The sequence below is a fragment of the Lathamus discolor genome, chromosome 2 (genome assembly GCF_037157495.1).
Source record: "Lathamus discolor isolate bLatDis1 chromosome 2, bLatDis1.hap1, whole genome shotgun sequence".
Lineage (NCBI taxonomy): Eukaryota > Metazoa > Chordata > Aves > Psittaciformes > Psittacidae > Lathamus > Lathamus discolor.
In genome coordinates this window covers 48,549,431-48,571,413 of record NC_088885.1, presented here as the reverse complement: position 1 = coordinate 48,571,413, position 21,983 = coordinate 48,549,431, and the positions used below count along the sequence as shown (strand labels likewise).

Here is a 21,983-nt window from a genome sequence, read left to right as displayed (position 1 = left end):
TTCTTTTCAAAATGTATACCACAGGCTATGAAATACACACAAACCGTGCTGAGGCTTCTGTGCTGAATTCTGCAAGTACTCTGCCATATTCCAAAGCCCTGGAGAAAACACAAGAACCCACAAATACAGTAACTTCCTATAAAGCCCTAAGCATTTCAAGTGCCTTTCTCTAAATCATTAGGTGTAGTTTTTAACCTCTAGTCATTTTATGCACACAGATAAAAACAAAACAAACCCAACAGAACAACAAAAAGGTAAATATAAAACACCTATTACTGCTTCTACATGAAATTAGTCTGCAGATAATCTGGCAAGCGTCCCTATTTATTTTTCATTAGGTTGCTGAGAAATCAAGATATTAACTTCCCACTGGGACTTAACAGACTTATTTTCTAAATTACAATGAAAATATTCCTACCTATACTAACATTAACAAATGGCTATGAATATCTACATTTTAGCTGTTTAACATACTCTCTGCACATAGTGTAAAACTGAATGAAAACATTGTGCAAATACATGCCTGCAATGTGATATTCGTTGCATGGACATTTAACCTTAAGTCTTCAAGGGAGGATATTTATACTTAAAGGGTTGCTGGATTTCATAAGCATGAAAATAAAATCACGAAAATTAATTATTGGATAATGCTATTGTACACTGGAATCACACTCAGTATCCTAGACTTTCAGTGCTCAATTTGCATATATGGAAATCCTCTCTCTCCCCCCCTCAGTCTCATGCAGCACATGGTTTATAACCTAAATGCACAGGGAAATTCAGCTATTCAGAGAACATTGTTTGAACTTGCTTTCTGCCTCCAGCAAACTCCTAAACCAGATCATCCAGGTATAAAAGGAGTGAAGCAAAGTGCTATACCTAGATACACCAATTTAAAATTCTCACTAACTAGGACAAAAATATGAGTGAAAACATGGAAAGCACATCCAAAGAGAAAAAACAGTGCTATTAAATAGAGAATAACATTTGTTTCTATTTCTATACGTCCCTAGATATTCTATCAGGTGATGTCTCAACCTGGTTTTAAGCACAGTTCATATGTAATGTGTAATAAAATATATTAAGTTGTAAAAATAATTTGAGTCCATCTCATTAAGGAGTAGGGATGTGACAAATCATTTCATTTTCTTACTGATTAATATTCAATTTAAAATTAAGACTAGAGTGAATTTCTTTGTCTACAAGTGTCCACAGGTATTGGCATGTGTACATGTAAACATACGTGAAGTTACACACTTTAAAGCATCTATTCAAAGTATTCTTGCGAGAAACAAAATATGTGTGGGTAATAGTTAAAGTCAAGTGACACTTGCCTTTAACCATTTAGAATGCTGACACTCTGAAAAGATTTTCACAATCTGTTAAATGAATCAAACCTCCAAAATAGGTCAGCCCATATTAATTCTAATAAGAATATAGTAATTTATGAGCTTAATAGACACTTTCTTGACTAGTCTCCAGGACAGTCAGTTTGTTAAACATCTTTACATTAGATACCATCAAAAAAGACACAGAAATATACGATCAGTAAGTAAACTAGTGTAATAATAAAATCCAACAGGTTTTATACTGGGTGTGCCTGAAGTTCAAGGCATTTTTTTTGCCAGTATAAAATTACAGGAATGTGTATATTTATGAATTTCTACTTCAATTACATTGAAAACAAAATCAAAATCATATGAACACAAGCATTGCTCCCTACAATTGGTATACTAACCAACTACATTATTTGGGAAGTGGTTACAACAGCACATTTGGAGGGAAAAAAAAAAAAAGCTGTTTAAGTGCATGTTCTTATTGATATCGATATCAAGCACTTTCTAGAATGCCATCAACCTCCAGCTGTCTATTCTGCAAATAGCTGTTATTTACCAAGTTATGGTTTAGCAAGTTTTTGTGGGGTTTTTTTGTAGGTTTTATGTGGTTTGTTTGTTGTTTGGGTTTTTTTCAAATATTCAACTTCTACCTTATTTTGGCAAAGCAGAGCAACTGTGGGTTGCATCAGAAAAGTCTTACTGAAAGACCCTCACTTTTGCCTGCTGCTTAGAAACAAAATTAACACAGTTTATCTTCATAACGAAGCACATTTTCTTCATTGCATATAGTAATGGATTACTCTTTTCTCTTGGCCAAGTACAGGGTAACTAAGGCTAGGCTAAGTTTGTAGTTCCCTAGAAAAGAAGTTTTGCTTAAACAAATACAGCACAAAGAAGTCTGCAGACCACAACTTAAGTAACAAGCATATTTAAAGGATGCTTAGTATTTTAAAACTGATTTTATAATGGACAATAAAAGACAGCCTTTGTCACCAGGTGTTCCAGCAACCCAAAAATCCAGAGGAACAAGTCAAGGTTACACACCTACTCCATGTCCTTATACATCTGAGTGCCTGTAGTTTCCGCTTGTGGGCAGGCCACTATTTGTAACTATGATTCTGAATACAGAGAGTTCAGGGATGAAAGTTAAAATAGTGACAGGCAAATGATACAAGCTAGCATTTAGCATTTGACCAGTTTGTACCAGTTACCATATAAAACGTGCTCTGACACTTCCCGAAAAAGTTATCAAATACCGTGCTTAACTGCCTTTAACTTGATAATAAAAAGACACAACTAATGGCGCCTACAAATGATGTTTCCTAGAATCGGAAGAAAAAGCAGTGTATCATTAGCATCGGCTTGAGTTGACGAGCTAGCTGACTAAAACTCGTGTTAGTCCCACATAATGATGACAATTACAGGTTAGATGGTATTTATTGCTCAGCAAAACATCTGGAGTGAGCACCTCTGCAAGCAAATGCGTTGCAGCTGAGCACCTCTGGCTTCTCATGCCAGTGCTTTTTTAAAGTGTTCGCAGCCTGTCGAAGAGCTTTTATGTAGGGCATACTCCCCGTTCGCAATGACACCCTGTAGCTTCACTTTTCATGCCTATGGCAATGAGCGCCTTCCTAACAGAGGTTTGCTTAGGTAAGGGGAACACCACCAAAATAGCAAAACTCGGCGGACCTTTTCTAGAGAGATAAAGCGGTAGTTTGGGGGGTGCAACCAGCCGCGCGGGAGCTGCGCGCTGCCCCGGAGGCTCCGCGCAGCGATCTGCGCTGCCGGGGCACTTCCTGCGGCCGGACACGGGGCGGCAGGTAGGGCAGAATGATGCTGGGGGTGCTGAAGCCGGGTGGGGGCTGTGCCAGAACCGGCAGAGACCCCGGGACAGGGCAGCTCCCCCGCACCGCTTTACCTTGGAAGGTGTCCGCCGAGCCGCCACCCGCTGGCACCCCTGCGGGGTTCAAGCTCATCCCTAAACAAAGAGAGAGGAGGAGAGCAAACATTGCCCGTCAGCGGGGCAGCGCGGAGACCCTCCTCGTCCTCAAGCCGGACCCCGCGGGTAGCGGATCGGAGCAACGGAGGAGGCACCGCCCGCCCCTCACCGGCCGTCGGGGTGGCAGCAGGGCTGGGGCCGGCGTGTGCCGAGCCCAGACAATAACCACAAGAGCAGCCGATGTTGTGTGGGAGACAGAGAGAGGAAAAAAAGAGGGGAAAAAAAAAATCTATCTTACCTTTCCTCTTTGATCTCCTCCTCCTCCTCCTCTTGGACTTGCATTTCAGCTGCCCGCTCGGCGCTCCCGACGCCCTGCTGCTGCCCAGGACGGATGTCATGCCTGCACTTCAGCGAAACAGCACCGCGCCGCGATGTTTTCCTCCCGTGGAGTTTCTCCCTTTCCTGGAGGCGGCTTTTATAGTGCGCCGGGCAGGGCGGGCTGCCCAGCGCCGCGCCGAGGGGTCGCGCCTCCGCCCCGACGTGCCGGGCCCGGCCGGGGCGATGCCCGGGGGCGGCAGCGGCGGCTCTGCCGGCCCCGCGCCCACTTTTTGCACCTCTGCGAGTTGCTGGGCGCCGGTCGCTTTGAAGCCAAGGGTGCGGGGGGGGTGGGGGGGGGTAAGGGGGGGCGGATTTGCTGCTGCAAAGTCTCCCGCAGCCCAATCGTTCCCGCCGCCCTGCGCTGACATCAGCTCCGCCAGCCCTCGCCCCCAAACTCCGCTCCCTCTGGGCTGCCGGCTGTGCCCGGCTCCGGGGAGAAAGCGAGGGAGAATAGCCCCGGAGGGAATAAAAACATCCTGCCGCCTCGTCTGGGAGAAGCTTGCAAGAAGGGAGTCTGCAGGCAGGAATTCAAGCCTTTTTCTTTCTTTCTCTTTTTTTTTTTTTCCTTCCCTCTTCTTTTTTTTCTGCTTTAGACCATGTGGACACTGAACACTCTGCTTCCAGAAACACAGAAATGCCGCTGCTGTGCTCCCCAGCCCAACACTTAATAACTAGTTCACTAATTGCAGTGGTTATTATTCCCAGGGAAAGAATATGAGTTACTGTTGAAGGATCCCTGTGTCAACAAACCTTATGCAAGACGGTAAGTGTAGCGATTCTGCTTGAATCTCCAGTTATTTTTAAAGTACGTGCTCTGCTAAATTCACGATCAAGGGCAAAAGCTCTGTGAAGAGAGGAGTGCACTGTCGCTCAGACTCACACATTAACACTGTGCAGTGCCTCATTTAGGCAACTGTGCAATTAAAGTGTCGGGAGCAGAGGGGCTTTTAAAGAGAGGAAAGATGACAACAGCATTCCTCTGAAAAGCTAGACTACAAAGCGTTACACGTTCATTACAGAAAGCCAGGGTATGCAACAGATAAGATTCTGCTTTAAGTTACAAGAGACCTACTGCTTCTGCGCTTTACCCTTAGTTATTATACAACTTAAAAATGCGTATCTGGAAACCTAGGCAGTGAATGGAAAACAGAGGAATATGCAGGAAAAAGAAATATGCTAAATAATTGATGTCATCGTTAGTGCCAGCTTCATTTATAGTTGGCTGGAGAAGCACAGTTAAACCCTGTTTATCAGAACTTTAATCTAAAACTTCCTCATGTTGGAATGTAGGTTACCCAGCTCCTGCTGCTAAGCACTTCCACTGCTACTCTCCCAGCTATTAGAAAGCCTCTGTGTTTGGCTGGTTTAGGCCTCTGTCATTTTTGGAAGAGACAGAAATACCCATTACACAGATTTTCAAATTAAATAAACAAAAATATTTTCATGGAAGTTTCTAAAAGTGCTTGTTAAACCAGGATTTGGATAACACAGGTGTGTCAAGATTGTGTCACCTCCTGGACCCCATTGTCCATTCTAGCAAGACACATAAGGTCAGAAAGCCCTGTGTACCCTCCTTTTAGCTATGTGGCACAGCACAAAGCACAGGGGAAACTGCCCCCCCCCCCCCCCCCCCCCTTGCCAGTTAGGGTGAGAGCCTGTGAACTCAAACCGGCTGCTTGGATGTCAGATATAGTTCAGGAAGCACTGTGTGAAAGTAGGTTTTTATGTGCCTGGCTTTTACAGGTTATTGGCTGGATTTTTTTTACATCACCCAAAAGAATCAAACCTTTAAACTGCTACACAGCCTAAATAAACATCTCTTTAAAATGCTTCTGTCTGTTTCAGAGAGAAAAATACCTCTGCAGGAAAAGAGAGGAGATCGCTATTTTTTTCTTATTGTTTTTAGCTTGTGCCTTCAGCCTTTAACCTTTCTCCTCTTTTCTTTCTGGTTTCTGTTGTCCTGACTACAGGACTATCATCTATTAATCTGGCAAAAACTTGTAGTTGCATGTGAAGAAGTAATGCTGCTGCAAAACACAACTGCACATTCAGCTGCACATCAAACTTCTGATCAGTCTGGAATTTCAGTTACTCAGTTTAGCAGCCAGCTTTAGAAAAGTGTCTTCTATGCTTCAGTATCAATCTGTGCTTTATCTATTAGGGGTCTAAAACAGAAGCAAGATCCAATTAGAAAGAAAATGAGCACCCCAAGATGTTTATTAATCTTTAGGAGTGACTTCAAGCTCAACACATTCCTTAAAGTTTCTGAAGACTTCTTTCTGGTAACATTTTATTATACTCTCAAAATGACTGGAATCCAAGGTGTTGAGAAGGTAGACTAGCATATGAGAAACTGTCATCAAGGCAACATTAGCAGCAGCTGAGCTATGCTGGTAGTATAGCACCCTCCTAGGCTGGTTTCAGGATTGGTGAAGGCATGAAGGCAGCTGAAGTAATGCTGCTGAAACATCTCCCCTTGGCCATGAGGAGAGGTAAAGGGCAGTCTTTTATATTATCCAGCTACAAGGTCAATAGGATTATTTTAATATGCTGTGCTTTTTCCTCTTATATGTACATGTACAGGATTTCAAGCACCATGGTAAAGTGACATAAACCCAATCTTGAAATATAAAACCAGTATTAATGAGGTGGGAATAAGCTAAATTCAAAAATAATTTAGCTCTCTTTCAGTTATGTGCTTATGTCTACTAATGGCCAATGCATTTGATAGTCTTACCACACCACAGGCTGTTCCTGAATGCCCCAGTAATGACTGTTGGTGGTATTTTATGCTCCTTTTTGTTAGTGCAGCAGCTTAGGACTTTTCCCATCTCCATCTGCCTGGCTGTGGACACTGTTATGCTTATTACCTTCAAGCTGAAGTATTTCAGGCTCTTCTAAAAGCAATAACTTCGCACACCTTGACTTACAGCCTGCAAAGAAATGCACATCACACCAGTGCACAGCCACCTATTCAGCCTAGGTGAATCAGACAGGTAGAAGAGTTTAAGGTGTGAGTCCTGATAAGAAAGGTTCTTCTCTATGCTGCCTGATGAGCTGTGACTTCTGTTGTGACCCATCATAACCGCTGATCCCAGACAGTACATCAAAACCTATGTTCCTGTTCTTGTGAGATAGACAGGTCTCTCTCAGCACTGGAGGTACCTAAGCAAGGAGTCCAAGCTTTGCAGGATTTGTGACAATTCTCTTCGATAGGGTTCTCTCAAAAGAGGAGAGCTGAAGGGCAGTCCAAATGGTTTATTAACTGAAAGACTGATGATGACTACAAGAGTATGACAGGGAAAGAGTGTGAAACTGGGTGCCAGGTTGCCCACCTTAATTATACATTACAATTTAAACTCCCATGCCTAAGCAATATAGTGTAGAGATAATAATCAAAAGAAATGGAGAAAAATGAAAATGGCTGAAGAAAAAAAGCAGCCCACCCTTTTTTCTGCTCAGGACGAGACAAGCAACATTAGGAATGAATCCTTGGAAAAGTTATTCTGAATACTAAGCCCATGAGTATTATGAGTGGCCAGTATTATTTCTGTGCAAGCATGTTTAGATGAAGTAGAATAAATATGAAATCAATTTTTTTCTTTATCACTCTGTTTTTTGAAGTTTGCAGTAACTAGATTTCCAGTGACATGATATTACAAAAATTGCAGGTGAAGCAATTAAAAAAGAAAAAAAGCTACATTAAATTTGCAGAAATGCCAATATGTAAAATGGGGTTGAGCATCTAAGGTGTACCAGGGATGCTCCACAAGAGTGTTGCAGTGTTTGCAGGCGGTGCTTCTCTCAGGGCAAACGGGTCCTGCTGAGCAGCACAGCAAGTGAGAGCAGCAAGCTTCAGACTCTGCACTTCCCAGAATATGCACAAACCCTTGAAGAGGCCATCTGGCTTCTCTATTCCCCAATTTCAAGCTGTGCTGTCCCTTCCCTAAGGAGCTATGGATACTGAGAGCAGTAGGTTATGGGAGAGACCTTTGTAATTTGCTGCTTGGGAGCAGAGATGCCCTATAAGCTCCTGAGACGGGAAAGGGATGTAGTAGCCAACCTCTATTTTTCTCCCATCCTCCATATGCCATTTCTGCTTGGTTTTGCTCCTTCCTGCCTGCATAGGTAGAGGGAAAAAAAAAAAAAAAACAAAAACACCTTAGAATTTGGAAGATAAAAGATGTTCAAGGGCATTAAAGCAGGACACGAATGCAATCGTGTGGCTGCGCAGGTGAGACTTCAGAGCCTTCTGCCGCAAAATGCCTGCACTAATCCACTCTTGTCCTACTTACAAGGAGCTGTCAGCGTGGCTATTTGCAGCAAAAGCCACTTTAGCTTTGGGGCCAAACATCATAGGGTGGTGATGAAGCAATGAGGGTATAGATCCATATTCAGTATATCAAGTTTGCCAGAAAAATTCCTTACTGCAGACAGGTCCTCCTCTCTGCTTTGCATATTCTTGCACATGAAATAGCCCAGGGTAGGTAACACTGTGGTACTGGATAGCAGGAGGCTAAGGCAATACTAAAAGGATTCTGCGCCTTCATTAAACTGCAGAAGAACTGAAGGAATTTGGGATGCAATACTCTCTCTGCTATGGGAAAGTCACAGCAGCAAAGTTTCATCTCCCAGAGAAGCTCCCCCTCTTCTCCTCACTTTTTCCAGGCCCCATATCTACTCTGATGGGAATTCCCTGTGCAACATGCCAGCAATAAGTAACATGCAACCCCTTGATGTGCATGAGGTAAATATTTGAAAACTGCTCAGCCAATAGTCTTTTTAATAGGGAAAATACCTAAATGCCAAAGACTGAAAATCATTGTAATTAGTAAGTCTGTATATGCCACACAAATATATGTGTGGCAAAGTATGTGTCGCTGGGGATGAAACAAAACTTTCTGCAAGATGTTTGTATGGGCATATTAAAACATAACTCAGCAGCTCTGACTCTTGAGGGGAGTGGAGATAACGCTCATCACCAGAAACAGTTTTGGTTTTAATAGTGTTCCATGTGTTTATAATGAATTAAACAAGAATGTGGAATGAAAGTGTCTCCAAAGCAGGGATGTCTGGAAAACTCATTCTACCTTTAGATATTTCAGTCCTTGCCCAGAGTGGCCATAGTCTGTTTGTTCATATAAAATTAACTTGATCACAGATATTCTGTAAGGTCTTCACTGGGCAGGTTTCTTTCTGTGCCCTAGTATGCCAATATGCAGAAAGGCAATCAAATACACTCCTCTTTTAAGCACTTGAAAATTCATCAAGTTACACCACCTAATTATTATTAATTTTTAGTTATTAAATAGTCATTCTCTGTTATCAAAATACTGAAAAGTTATTTTTGTCCCTCTGCATCCTTTGAATAAACCATTTAAAGCAACATATCTGCTGGGGGAAAATTCCCCTTGCTGCAGTGTTGCTGTTCAGAGGAAGGAGCTGCAGCCCCATTTGCCTGGTGCACATTCTGGCACAGCCGAGGGCCATGGCACAGGCCAGCACTGCTTTGCTGCGGCAGCACCCACAGGCAGAGGAGAGGGACACCTGATCAGCCCCCGGTGGGGCAAGGGGTGCAGTGTCACCAGTGGGTCCTCAGGCCACCTTTTGGGTGGATGGCTGCAAGGAGTTCCCAAGGGACTGTATCTTGTCCTCATCAAGCAGTTGCTTCAGGCTGGGAAATCTGGCACCTGAGAAGACAGTTGTCTGAAACAGTGACCAGACTCAAAAATGAAGACCTGCATTTCTATGTCCTGACAGCTTTTACATCAGTAAAATACAGATGAAAATGCTTACTGCAGGGGACTAAGGAAAGCTTATGACCAGGAGCTGCTTTCATACAGTATACTTTTTACCCTAATCTTTTCAGTTTGGACATCTTCCAAAAATTACACAATGAATAAATTCTCCCCCTAGCAGCCATGTGGTTTACAAAGACTTGCAAAGTTTTTGATGAAAGCCTCTACCATCTTCTAAAATGAATGCTGCTAGCCTGTGTCATGAGACACCTTAACCAACTTCTCTGGGACTGTAAAAATGTTTTATAGAGTAATCATGCTGCAACTGCATTGTAGAGAAATAAGGCAGTACTGAAAAATACTACAACACAGTTATTGTACAGCATTATTTCAGTAATGCAATATGTTAGAGTTTAAAGAAGTTATTATAGAATTATAATTTGACTAAAGTTTATGTTTGCAGGCATATATATGTTTAGTATTACAGCCTTTTCCTTTAGACCTCCACCACAAGTCACTGACCTTGTTAGGGGCTGAAAATAAGGTGTAATAATACTCAGTGTGAGAGAGTGTATTAAATTGTGTATTAAATTGCATTAACCTCTGGTTAGATTCCCTAGCAATTTCATCGGGTTTCAGCGATATCCTATTTCTTTACAGAAGGTGCTGCACTGCAATTTTCTGTCACCTTATTTTTAATTTTTTTCTTATTTTTATTGAAAGGCATTCTGATTTGGGTTATATAAAATCATTGCAAAGCCAAGAGCAACGGTTCATGATTTAAGTGCAGAAAAGTGCATGAAAATAAAGGGGGAACTTTGTGTTTAAATATGCTTTCTAGCACCCGGCCAGCAGTAATGGTCAACTACAACTTTCATTAGGGACTGTAGGGATAGGGCAAGGGGTAATGGGTTCAAAAGTAAACAGGTGAAGTTCAGGTTAGATCTAAGGAAGTTCTTTACTGTGAGGGCGGTGAGGCACTGGAAGAGGTTGTCCAAAGAAGTGATAAATGCTCCATCCCTGGCACTGTTCAAGTCCAGGTTGGACAGAGCCTTGGGTGACATGGTTTCGCATGTGGTGTCCCTGCCCATGGAAGGGGGGTTGGAACTTGATGATCTGAAGGTCCTTTCCAACCCCAAAAACCATTCTATGATTCTATATGTAAGGTCTTAAGCCTCAGCTGAGCACCCTACAACAGTTAGAATGAGGTCATTGAGAAACTAAAGAAAATTAAAATCTATATTTTTGAATGAGCTAACCTATAATCTCTATAATGAAGATCATTAAAAAAAAATATTTGTCCCTGTACATCCTTTTATAAACCATCTGATACAGTGAGAGAATACATATTGCCAGAAGAAGAAAACAGGTAACATTAAGGCTAGTAGTACAGTTTAGTGCATTTTATTTTCTATATGATAGATAATTGATGTAGAACAGTTTAAATCTAGTTTGAAGTTCTGGCTAGTTTTACTCTTGATTGCCACACTCAGCAGCTGGTTGGTCCCTTTCCATTTCATGCTAGGACAGTTCTAAATTATGACACTTTGCTAAATGTAGACAGGCATCACTCGACTGGACTCCTTTTGTAGATATACCTACTGTACTAGAACATCATCATGGAATTAGTGCAGGGTTTGAATGTCCTTGGTTTGAAGTCAAGTCTTAACTGACATTGAAGGACGTGACTGGGTAAGTCACCTAAATACTATGCATGTTCTGCAAAATGACAGCAAGCCGTATTGTTTCCTGTAATTTTTGTTTCATTGGTTTGTTGCTAAACTGTTGAGATAAAGGCTGTCTTTTATTTGTGTCTAGGTGCAGCTCCTGCAAACATGGACCCTCAACTCTAGATGCCTAGATGATATTATAATGTGAATAAGGAAATGTCAGGGAGCTATGACTGCAATCACAGACCTAAAATAAATACCTATCAGCACCACTGAGAAAACAGGAGCAGTCCTGAATAAAAAAATAAACTTTTCAAATTATTGTGAATAAGGGGAAGGTATAATCCAATGCAGTCAATACTATTACAGGTTTAGCCTCTACCTTCTACATCAGTTTCCCCTGAATTTCTTCTGCACTATAACTGATTCTCTCTCATCAAAATCCTGAGCACAGACAAGCATCAGGAAAGCAGAGGTGCTGAAGCGTCTGTCTGCAGGAAAGAGATACCTAGAGGTGCTTGCATGTAGGTCTTTTATAACAATTGAGCTACTGAAGAAGAATGACATTTACCACACCCAGGGTCCACAGACAAGTCAGGGAAATCAAAACAGCAGCTAAGACAGATTCAAAACAAGCGGAGGCATCAAGAGATACAGTTATTAGTCTGTGTGTCTTCCTTACTCCAGAAACGCCAAATAACAGCCTGGTATCTCAGGATGGTTCAGCAGACCAAAATCTCAGTCCAAGCTCAACAAACAGATGGAAGTAATTTTAAGACTCCAAGTAAACCTGTTGAAGCTCAAAATGTCCATCTCAGTGGTGAATCCTGAACCTTCTCTTCATGTAAGAAATAGATAAAACTCTTTGTATTTTATAACGGTTCCATAGCAACATGATGGCTTTACCAGCTACTGTATTAATTAGTAACCCTTCAGTTTAAGGTTTTTGCCCTCTGTCAAACCTTCTTCCGATATTTTTTCTTTCTGAATCTACATTCGGGAATTAATTTCTATGTGTCATACCAGTAAAAATCACTTTTACATCAGGATGACAATGACAGGCAGCCACTGAAGCCTTAAAACACAAGTGCCATATCAAATAAAACTTTAGGCAAACTGACATGAGTTACTTTAAAATAATGAACTTCTTTTCACTGCTGGACAGTTTCTGAATGAAATTGGTAGCTGTGAACATTGCCAAGCTTAGTGCTAGGGAAAGATTCAGTGGATGTACAGTTTTAAATTCATTGTTTAATCACAAGGCTGGAGAGCTAAATCTGGATTCATCGCTTCTGATTTTGAACCTTAACTCAAGTGAAGACCTAAGTGAAAAGTCTTGTCACTCTGCGCTCCTTGGCACGCAACTGGAAAAGAGGCCAAGTTTATATCGGAAGCACATTTCTCATTTTCCACAAATGAACTGAATACTGAGTGAAATCTCTGGTAGCATAAGATTTCTCAGCTTTTCTTTGAATCCTAAACCTAGCCAAAATTGGTAAAAGTATACCTTGTCGTAAAAACAGGTAAAATTTGACAACTGTGGCTTGTTTGTCCCTAGATTTTATTAGAAACCAAATCATAGAATAGTTAGAGTTGGAAAGGACCTTAAGATCATCTAGATCAACCTCCCTACCATGGGCAGGGACACCTCACAATAAACCATGTCACCCAAGGCTCTGTCCAGCCTGGCCTTTAACCTGGCTGCCAGGGATGAAGCATTCGCAACTTCCTTGGGCAACCCATTCCAGTGCCTCACCATCCTTGAAGTAAAGAACTTCCTCCTTATATCCAATCTAAACTTCCCCTGTTTAAGTGTGAACCCATTACCCCTTGTCCTATCGTTACAGTCCCTAATGAAGAGTCCCTCTCCAGCAACCTTATAGCCATCCCAACATAAAAATGAAACAAAGGAGAGGGAGGTTGAAATGACATTAATGTAAAATAAAAAATATTCAATATTCTCCTGAATCTTGGGTTATAAAATATACATTTCCATGTGTAGAATCCGTTTAATAAACATCTTCTAACACTCAAGATTTCCGTTGCATCTTTATCAAAGGGGAAAAGTTAAAGGAAATTGTACATCTGTGCTTGACTTAATTCTTCTAATTTTGGTGTTGTTTTTTTTTTTTTTTTCCTCCCCAGCAAGAAGTATTAGGATCCTGTGTATGGTGCTTTATTTAGAGTCTGAAAATTTATTTTATGTTTTTCTGTTGACAACCAGAAGCACTGGTTGGAAAAAAAAATAGCAGAACAAAGAGCTCCCTAGAGATATTTCATGTTTGCTGACTCACTACATCATCACATATGACACTGAATTATTAGTTTCAGCAAATACTGAAATAGCACAAGAAAGCGTTCTTGCTCTTTTATCTTCATCATTGTTCTTAGATTTAAACAACTCACATAAAGCCTTTTGGGTAAAACTACAAATATTGAAAAATCAGAATTTAAAGAGGTGTTTCTTGTACAGGATGCCTCCTTTATCATACCAAGATAGAAGGCTGGCAGTATAGTTTCCTTGAGCTTGGAATACAACTTGGATAGAAAACATGTTTCATGCTGATAGACTGACCCAGAGCCTGTCAGGACTTTAGGAAGTTTTAGTAGGATTCTTCCTCTCTCTTTCTTTACCTGCTTGAGTGACCCTGCTCATGCAGAGAGATTTGAATTGTATCAGGATAAGCTGTGCTGCTGTCTGAGAAGGCCAGAGTACAGCATATTTTTCAATCATGTCTTACTGTGAATTAGCTATTTTCAGATTCCTTTTAAAAATATAAATATTAGTGGCTATCAGAAGTCAGGTAACCATGTGCAATATTATCTGTGGGGAGTCTCAAAACAGCAGTGAGCAGCACACCCTGTCTCCATTGCCCTCGCTATAGAGTTACACTGACACGTGGATGACCTCTCCTCACCAATCCCTGTGCTCCACTGCTTGCATGAGCTCATTGACTCTTGTGGCCTTGACCTTAGCTGTAAATTTTTACAGTGACACTGTCTTGTTCTGTATTGCAGAACAGTGAAAGGCAAATGTCTTGGTTGTATTATGACTTTCATGACCTTCTGATTGGGAACAGAAGTGCAATACTTCACACACATGATAGAAACACCCCACTAAAACAACTCCAGACCCAGCTGTATGTAGGAAACTGGTAGTTTAATATCATCTACTTTGATGCAATAATAAGTAAAATTGTAACGCTTTAAATTACTATAGATACTGAAAATTTCTGAGATGAGAATTGTTGTGTATTAGTTGATGTTGAAGCTGTAAAATTATTAGCATCAAACTGAGGTGTGGTTGGTTTTATTCAGAATTAATTCTCAAAAATCTTGACTTTTAGGCCTGGCTACCTGAATTTCCTCCCATTGAAGACAAAGACAAAATTCTCAGCTACCACCATTTTACTGGGGTTAGATTGTATTTCACAAGCTGTGACATTCATATGCACTGGTGTAATTTCTTTAAAACGCTATGTATGACAGCAAGAGAAAAGAAGACAAAACACAAATGAAGTGAGTGGATCAGTACATTAACCAATGTCGTAAACAGAAAGAAAGGGATAGAGAATGATCAGGAATACATACGTTACTGTTTAAAATAATAATAATTAGGATGGATTTATTTTAAATTCCTGTAAATTGTGCTCATCTCAGACACTTTCTTCTCTTTCTTTTCTTCCCCTACCCATTGAAAGATTTAAACACCTTACTTGTTAGTAATAAGCATTGATTCGGCATCCTTCATGAAATGATGCATGATTTTACTCCATCACAGATAATTTCAGAAACATTTTGCTGCCTGCTTTTATCTGCACTCTACTTGTGGAGAAGATTTGAAAAGGTTTGCGTAGTTGCCTGCTCTGCGGTAATGTGAGGATTTTGTTATCCAGCTGAGCTACCATCTTTGGTTCAGATAGCATGAATTCCTTCCTTCTGCAACCAAAATCTCACAAAACCTCTCCCGGAAACACAAAGGTACAGGAGAGAAAGGGCAAATGAATCAGCACACCTTTCAGGAGGCTATTTATATTACTCCTGGAACACAGCAATTAGCACTTCTCTCAGCCCCATCTGATCACCTTGTTGTCTTCTGCTTGTGCACCCACTTAAATAGGTTTTAGACAAAGATCTTCAGGTACTTCTGATATCAGATCTAGTCCTGCTTCCAAAGACAACAGACCTGTACTGCTGACTAAAGCACAAATGGAATTAAGTATTGCATCTCTTTGGTTCCAGCAAAATACCCATATCTCACTCATGCTCACACATGTTCAGAGCACAGCATCCCAAGTTCAGGACACACTGCTCTCCAGCTACAGGATGTTACCTTCCTTGCATGTGCCAGCAGTGATTTCTAACATACCAGCTTGCATCTGTGGGTGACACCCTCAGGTTCACAGACTTACTTGTACCCTTTAGTAGTCTCTTTCACTACAGCAGAGAAATAGAAAACCTGTAGTGCAAGGGAGGCACCACTGACATCTAATATATTTTCCCCTTTTGTTCCTTATGTCTCAGTCTTTCCTCCAGTCTCTGCATTAAAACACCCACCCAATAATTGTAGAGATTAATGCCAAATAGTTGACAGAGGGATTTGGGTATGGAGTTCCTTGCGGCTATCTGTGAGGCAATCACAGTTATTTGAATTTACCAAGTACTGTGCTTGCTCGAACACAAGGACAGTCTCTCTGAGATCCTCTTGTATGGGGTTTCCCATGTAGGTGTTGGGATCCTTGGCTGGGGCTGCTGGCTGCTGGGGGGAACCACCCAGAGCCATCAGTGAGGTCCTGCTGGCTGCTGCACCCTCAAAGGGGACATCAGTCTCTGGCGAGTCTGTCAGTCCTGGCAGAGTAGATGGCAGGGATAGCAGTATCTACAATGGGTATCAGTTCCTCTAAGGAGCATTAGTGCCTATAAGGGGCGTCAGTGCCCAGCAGAAATATCAGTCGCCACAAGAGGTGTCAGACTGCAGCAGGAATATCAGGCCTTGACAGGAGTAACAGTCCCTATAAGGGGCGTCAGTCCCTGGCAGGCGTATCAGTCCCTGCAAAGGGTATCAGCCTGTCTGAGGAAAGTCACGAGTGATCCATGCAAATTGCAGCCTGAGTGCAATCAATAGATGTGACAAGCAGGCAGCGCTGGCAAACGGGGAAGTAATGAAGGTGTGACTGTGTAAACGGCTAACAGATAACAACGCTATAGGAAATTATAGGGCAGTGCTGTATTGAATAAGTGCAGTGCAAAATGAGCTGCAGCTCGCAGGTCATGCTTCCCCGCTGCTGAAGTGTCTCCTGCTCTTGTCCTTTGTAATTGTAAGTGGCAGCAGCGGCGGCTGAATGCGATGAGGGCATGTATCCAACCCTCATTTGTTCTGCATTACAATGCAGCCCTCACCGCCAGCAGCTGATCAGGACTGTCAGTGCCCACCTCCCAAGTGGACCAAGAAACCAGTGAAAACTCCATTTACTTAAGAATTAGGAAGGCTGTCATTAGGACAAGGCTGTCCTTGAAACCACGGTGAATATCTGAGCTGGCCCTGTAAGAAACAGGGTGAAACTGCTGTGTTTTGGTTTTTAAAATAGATGCTTTCCCTCCAGAGAAAAACAACAGCCTAAAGCCTTTTTTTTTTTTTTTTTCAGAAAGCAAAAGATCACATGTAGAAAGTGCAAAACCCTCTGTTTTTGTAATTTTTATGTTTAAAGAAATATTTATAATATACAAAATATTTTTGTAAGTTGAAACAGAAGCTTTTGACTACACACATTCTTAATACAGCAGTTTCTCTAGGTGCTACTATTCCTGTTACCCACTCATTAATATTCAAGGCGAGAAAATGGCTAAAAATGTTCATTGATTTCTAATTTAATTTCCAAGTCCAGTGATACGAAGTCCTTCTCTGCAATTTTGCTCTGACATTTGGATCAAACTCAGTGGTTGTTTTCTGAAACCTGAGGTCTTCAAGACTCTTGGGTCTGATTCCCATTTAAAGGTTTACAGATTAAGTTTAACATTTGAACCTAATCAAAGACAAGGAGGTAACTCAAAGTGCTCTGCAGAGTTCACTGATATTTCAGCATCACTGATCAATACTTCCTGCTATTTATGAGCACTCCATTTATCCCTTCTCCCCTCTTCATAACACCAGGCAATTTTATGTATGGTTTTCTTCACCTTAGCTCTGGAATGTCCATTTCTTTGTTTAAAGCAAAACCAACACTAAACAAAATACTTACTCAGTTTCTTTACTAACGCACTGTAAATGTAGATCAGTATTTATTCTGTAACCTTATTTTCAATAATTTAATGTAGCTGCTTGCTTTCACCATTATAAAGAACCAATTTGGTTCTTGCAAATGCATTTACCTACAAATGAAAATTCAAATGAATTCAAGCTCTTTTTTTTTTTTTTTTTCCCCTTTTCAATACAGAGAACAAACCCTGCCTTTTTTCTTCTGGTTTCTTTAGGCCAGACAGCTTTCTGCTGAATGAGGGTGAGTGTACCTCCCAAGCTCTGAGGAGTCCACAGCAGGGTTTGCAGTCTCCAATATTAAGCAAAATGCCACAGAAGCTCAGTTTTGGCAGGTGCCCACATCTTCTGTCACAGGAAGGTGCTCCAGGAGTCAGGCCTGGATGGTGGATTTGGTATCTTTAGGATCCACTGCTTTTATTTTTACATTGTTGCCTTAGTTATGTAGAAGTCATCGAGGAAACAAATCCATGGGTCACCTATCTTCTACAGAGGCAGCACTGAGAAAGACCATCCAGTCCACACATCCTCACCACAGGATGGGAGGGAGACATTTCGGAGCAGCCGAGAGGCTGCACTCCTCACACAAAGGGGCGCATAGGACTGAACCTCAACTGGAAACAAAACCAAGGGCCTGCCAAAGTTATTCCTGGGCTTCGTTATCTCTCCTGCACATCACTGTGCTTCCTGGTTAGCCCTGGATGGCTAGCTGCCTGCAAAAGTGTGTAAAGAAAGATGCTATCATCCCCTATCTGTCTAAGCCAGAAACAGGCAATACCAGAAAAGCCTGTCTTGTCCAATTTCCAGTTCAGCTTTGCAGACTCAAGAACTGCAGATAGTTTGGACATGCTTTAGATAAGGAGCTGAATATCTGGGCGTTTTCTTGCGTGCTGAACAGCACGCTTCATACAGTTTACTAAACTGTGTCACTAAAGTTTTACCTTTCTTAGTAATAGATTTTTTTGCTTCAGTGTTTCTTCCCCCTACCTCCAAGTGACATTGTTGGTAAATGTAGAAATATATATGTGCAACCACCAGTGCACACACTCTGGTAGCATTAGCAAGCATCAGTACTAAAATGTGCATATTTGCTCAGTGCACTTTTGCTCTTAGGGATTACAGAATGGTTTGGGTTCGAAGGGACCTTAAAGGTCATTTAGTTTAAACCCCCTGCCATGAGCAGGGGGGACACCTTCCACTAGAACAGGTTTCTAAAAGCCCTGTCCAGCCTGCTTTGAACACTTCCAGGGATGTGTGAAGCCAAGAGCAAGCTGCTCACATGCCTACAAAGCCCTGTGCCTGCAGTGAGAGTTCACTTTTAAATGTATGATGAAAAAACAGACCTTGCCTTCCTGTCTTTGTAGAAAAATCCTGTGTACGTGTGTAGTACAAATGCACTCAGATGCAAAGATGAAAGTGGGTATTTTGTGTCTTTCACACACAGCCACAAAGTGAACCCAGCACCTTTGCAGAGCTGTAATTGCCCGGTGCCTGTTTTAGAGACAGGAGGATAGATAGCAGGTTTGGCATTGGGCGAGTCTTTTGGAAATGTAGGAAGGAGAAAAAAAGGGCTGGTTGCAGATTGCTTTGCTTCATAAACCTCTCTCCCATACTGTCTGAAAATAAATGTTCATGCTCACTGTTACCTTTATCCACACAATATATTTAGCCAACATTCAAGGGGTTGGCTTGCTTGCTTTTTCTTTCTTTTTCTTTTTTTCTTTTTCTTTTTTTTTTGTTTTGTTTTTCTTTTTCTTTTTTTTTCCTTTTTTTTTTTTTTTTTTTTTTTTTTTTTACCCCCAAGGATGCTTAGCAAGTTTTCAGTGAGTTTTCCCATTGCTTGCTTTTCTGGCTGCTTTCTCCCTTACTGTTCCTGGCTGTTTCTGATGTGCTTCTTGCTTCTCCTCTTGTTTATCAAATGAAATTGAATGCGTTAGGAATAACTACATTTATACCCCAACTCATTTCTGGGAAGTTTATTGGTGATTGGTTCCTATTTGAATTATGAATCTCAGAAGTACAAATCCTTTCTCTAGGACAGGCAGGCCAGCCGGTGTAACACTATTATTCTATGCCACGAGTCGTAGGTCAGCATTTAATTTCTGAGGCAAGTACTTACTATTCAAAATTCGTTATCTGCTAACATGTTTCACAATCATCTTCTTTTAAAATTTACAGTCAGGGATCAACTAAGACTGGGGGTGAAGAACCTCATAATGAAGGTATTTTAGCTGTCCCGCCTTAAAACCAAATACACTACTGACAGCATATTGAAGGCATGGGAGGTTTGTTACAAGGTGAAAGCTAGGTGAGCTCAACCTTTGGGCAAAGTGAGGAGATAGGAGAGCAAAGGACAAAGACAGCTGAACTCCAGCAAGTCTTTTTCAGTAAACGGTACAAGGGCCTTTTGTCTCCATCACATTTTGCAGTTAGATAATTATCTCTTTTGTTATCTTTCTGTAGAACCAGACTTCTGTATCAGCAAAGACAAAGCCTCAGTCACTGATGGGTTTACAGAAAGTGAAGATGAAGGAAGCAGAGGCAGGGATGGGGATGGTGATGAGGACACAGACAGGGGCAGGGATGGGGTAAGATGGGAGAAGCAAACAGAACCAAAGTGACGCCTAAATCCTGCCACATAGACTCTGCACAAATAGTGCTTTACTCCACCAACATTCGCAATGCAACCTGTCAGACAGCTTGACAATTGAAGTATATTTTCGATGTAAATAGGCATAATACAAATGCTTCTCGAAACCTGAAAGATCTTCCAAGTCATTTTTTTTCACCTGGTTTGCCCTGTTCCTATACTTGCTGCCCTGAAGATGTGCGTGTCTTCACTGTGTAACAATGAACTATTCAGGATATTCAGTGTCCCAGCACAGGGGAAATTCCCAAATGCTCTGCAGGAAAATCTTTCAAAGGTTTGGATTTCTGGGATTCAAGCATATCCTGGTTTTATTTTTTTCATTAAGATCACAATGGATGCTCAAGCTCAGCGTCAAATTACTGTCCTGTGAAACAGCTGTTTTCTCACAGACAGCTTCTTGGTAGAAAAATGGCTTTCTTTGCCCCAGTTTTCATTAACCTGAGCTGACAGCATATTCAAAATAGTATATTCAGAAACATGCAAAAGAAATGGGAAGAAAAGATTTGTATTGTTCACAAAAATATTTTGTATGAGTAAAGACCAAGGAATACATTTTAAATAATCACAAGGTGTCTTTTTTACTGCTGTTAATTTCAGTTTTACACATTTTCATGTGCACAGCCTAGAAATATACCGAAAGGAATCACAAAATATGCCTCTTAAATGCCAGTTCTTCTTTCTGGCCTAGAAGTCTGATTTCCCCCTTAAATACAGAGTACTGCTTTGCGCCATATCTCTTAAACTTCTTCAATCACAATGGTCAGAGATGACAGTCTGAAGACTCAGGCTCTAGGACTGAAGCTAAATGTTAACTACCGACTACTTACAATGTGAGGAACTTAGAAGCTGCAGCTGTTGACCTTGCCACCAGCTCATCCACAGTGCCAAAGAGAAGCATTTACCATGCTGATACATTTCATGTCCATGTCACATTATGTGCTCGCTTTATACAACCACATGCTGACACAAAATGTCTATGAGTCAGTCTTTTTCCTTCTTGTATTACTCATGTAAGACCTATAACAAAATCCTCTATTATCTGCATGGCAAAGCCGTGTTAAATTAATCACACTGCAAATTGGAAAGAAGAATTGTACCATTTCTCTTTAGTAAAATTAAAACTTTTGACATTTAAATAGTATATTTACCAAAGCACTGAGATATACTGTCATCTATTTTCTGTCTATTAAAAACATGTTACAGTGTAAAGACTGTTTTTATCTCTGTCTCTGCAAAAGCATGGCAAACATTGATTCTATTTAACATTTTATCAACTGAACTAGAGAAGAGATATTACCTCTTTGAGCATCAGCCAAAGGTCTTGTAGCTAATGCTGACCTCTGTCAAATCTAACACATTGTATAGGAAGGATTGACAATTATTGTTCTACTGTATTTTGCAAGACACCAAGGGTCAGAGCGATGGGATTGTTACATTGCAGCGGAGCAATAATTCAAAGCTTGTTTGCCTGTGTCGGGTAAAGCTACTAGCATCAAAAATCATTGTGTTATAGACAAGAATTTGTAAATAGGCTTGCAGTTTTCCTTGTTATTTTATTTTTTCCAGGACAATCTCAAGCACAAATACAAGCTGGGCAGAGGCTGGATTGAGAGCAGCCCTGAGGACAAAGATTTTGGTATGCTGAGAAGCTAAACATGACCTGGCAGTATGCACTTGCAGCCCAGAAAGCCAACCTTATCCTGGGCTGCATGAAAAGGAGTGTATCCAGCAGGTCGAGGGAGGTGATTCTTCCCCTCTGCATGGCTCTTGTGAGACCCCACCTGCAGCACTGCAGTCAGCTCTGGGGATGAACATGCACCTGTTGGAGCAAGTCCAGGGGAGGCCATGAAGATGATCAGAGGACTGGAGCACCTCCCGTATGAAGACAGACTGAGAAATGGTTGGGGTTGTTCATTCTGGAGAAAAGTAGGTGCAGGGGAGACCTTATAGCAGCCTTCCGGTTCCTAAAGGAGACCTACAAGAAACCTAGACAGGGACTTTTTCAGGGAAAGGCTTTA

General features: G+C 41.3%; 1 protein-coding gene across 1 annotated transcript in view; it reads right to left on the bottom strand.

The window, feature by feature from the left end:
* The window catches only part of ADARB2 (adenosine deaminase RNA specific B2 (inactive)), a 306,595-nt gene extending 302,885 nt beyond the window's left edge, over positions 1 to 3,710 (bottom strand). The window contains exon 1 of the mRNA XM_065669255.1: positions 3,575 to 3,710. Coding sequence (XP_065525327.1) covers positions 3,575 to 3,674 — 100 coding nt within the window. The 5' untranslated portion in view covers positions 3,675 to 3,710. The remainder of the gene's footprint in view (positions 1 to 3,574) is intronic.
* Positions 3,711 to 21,983: the final 18,273 nt, after the last annotated feature.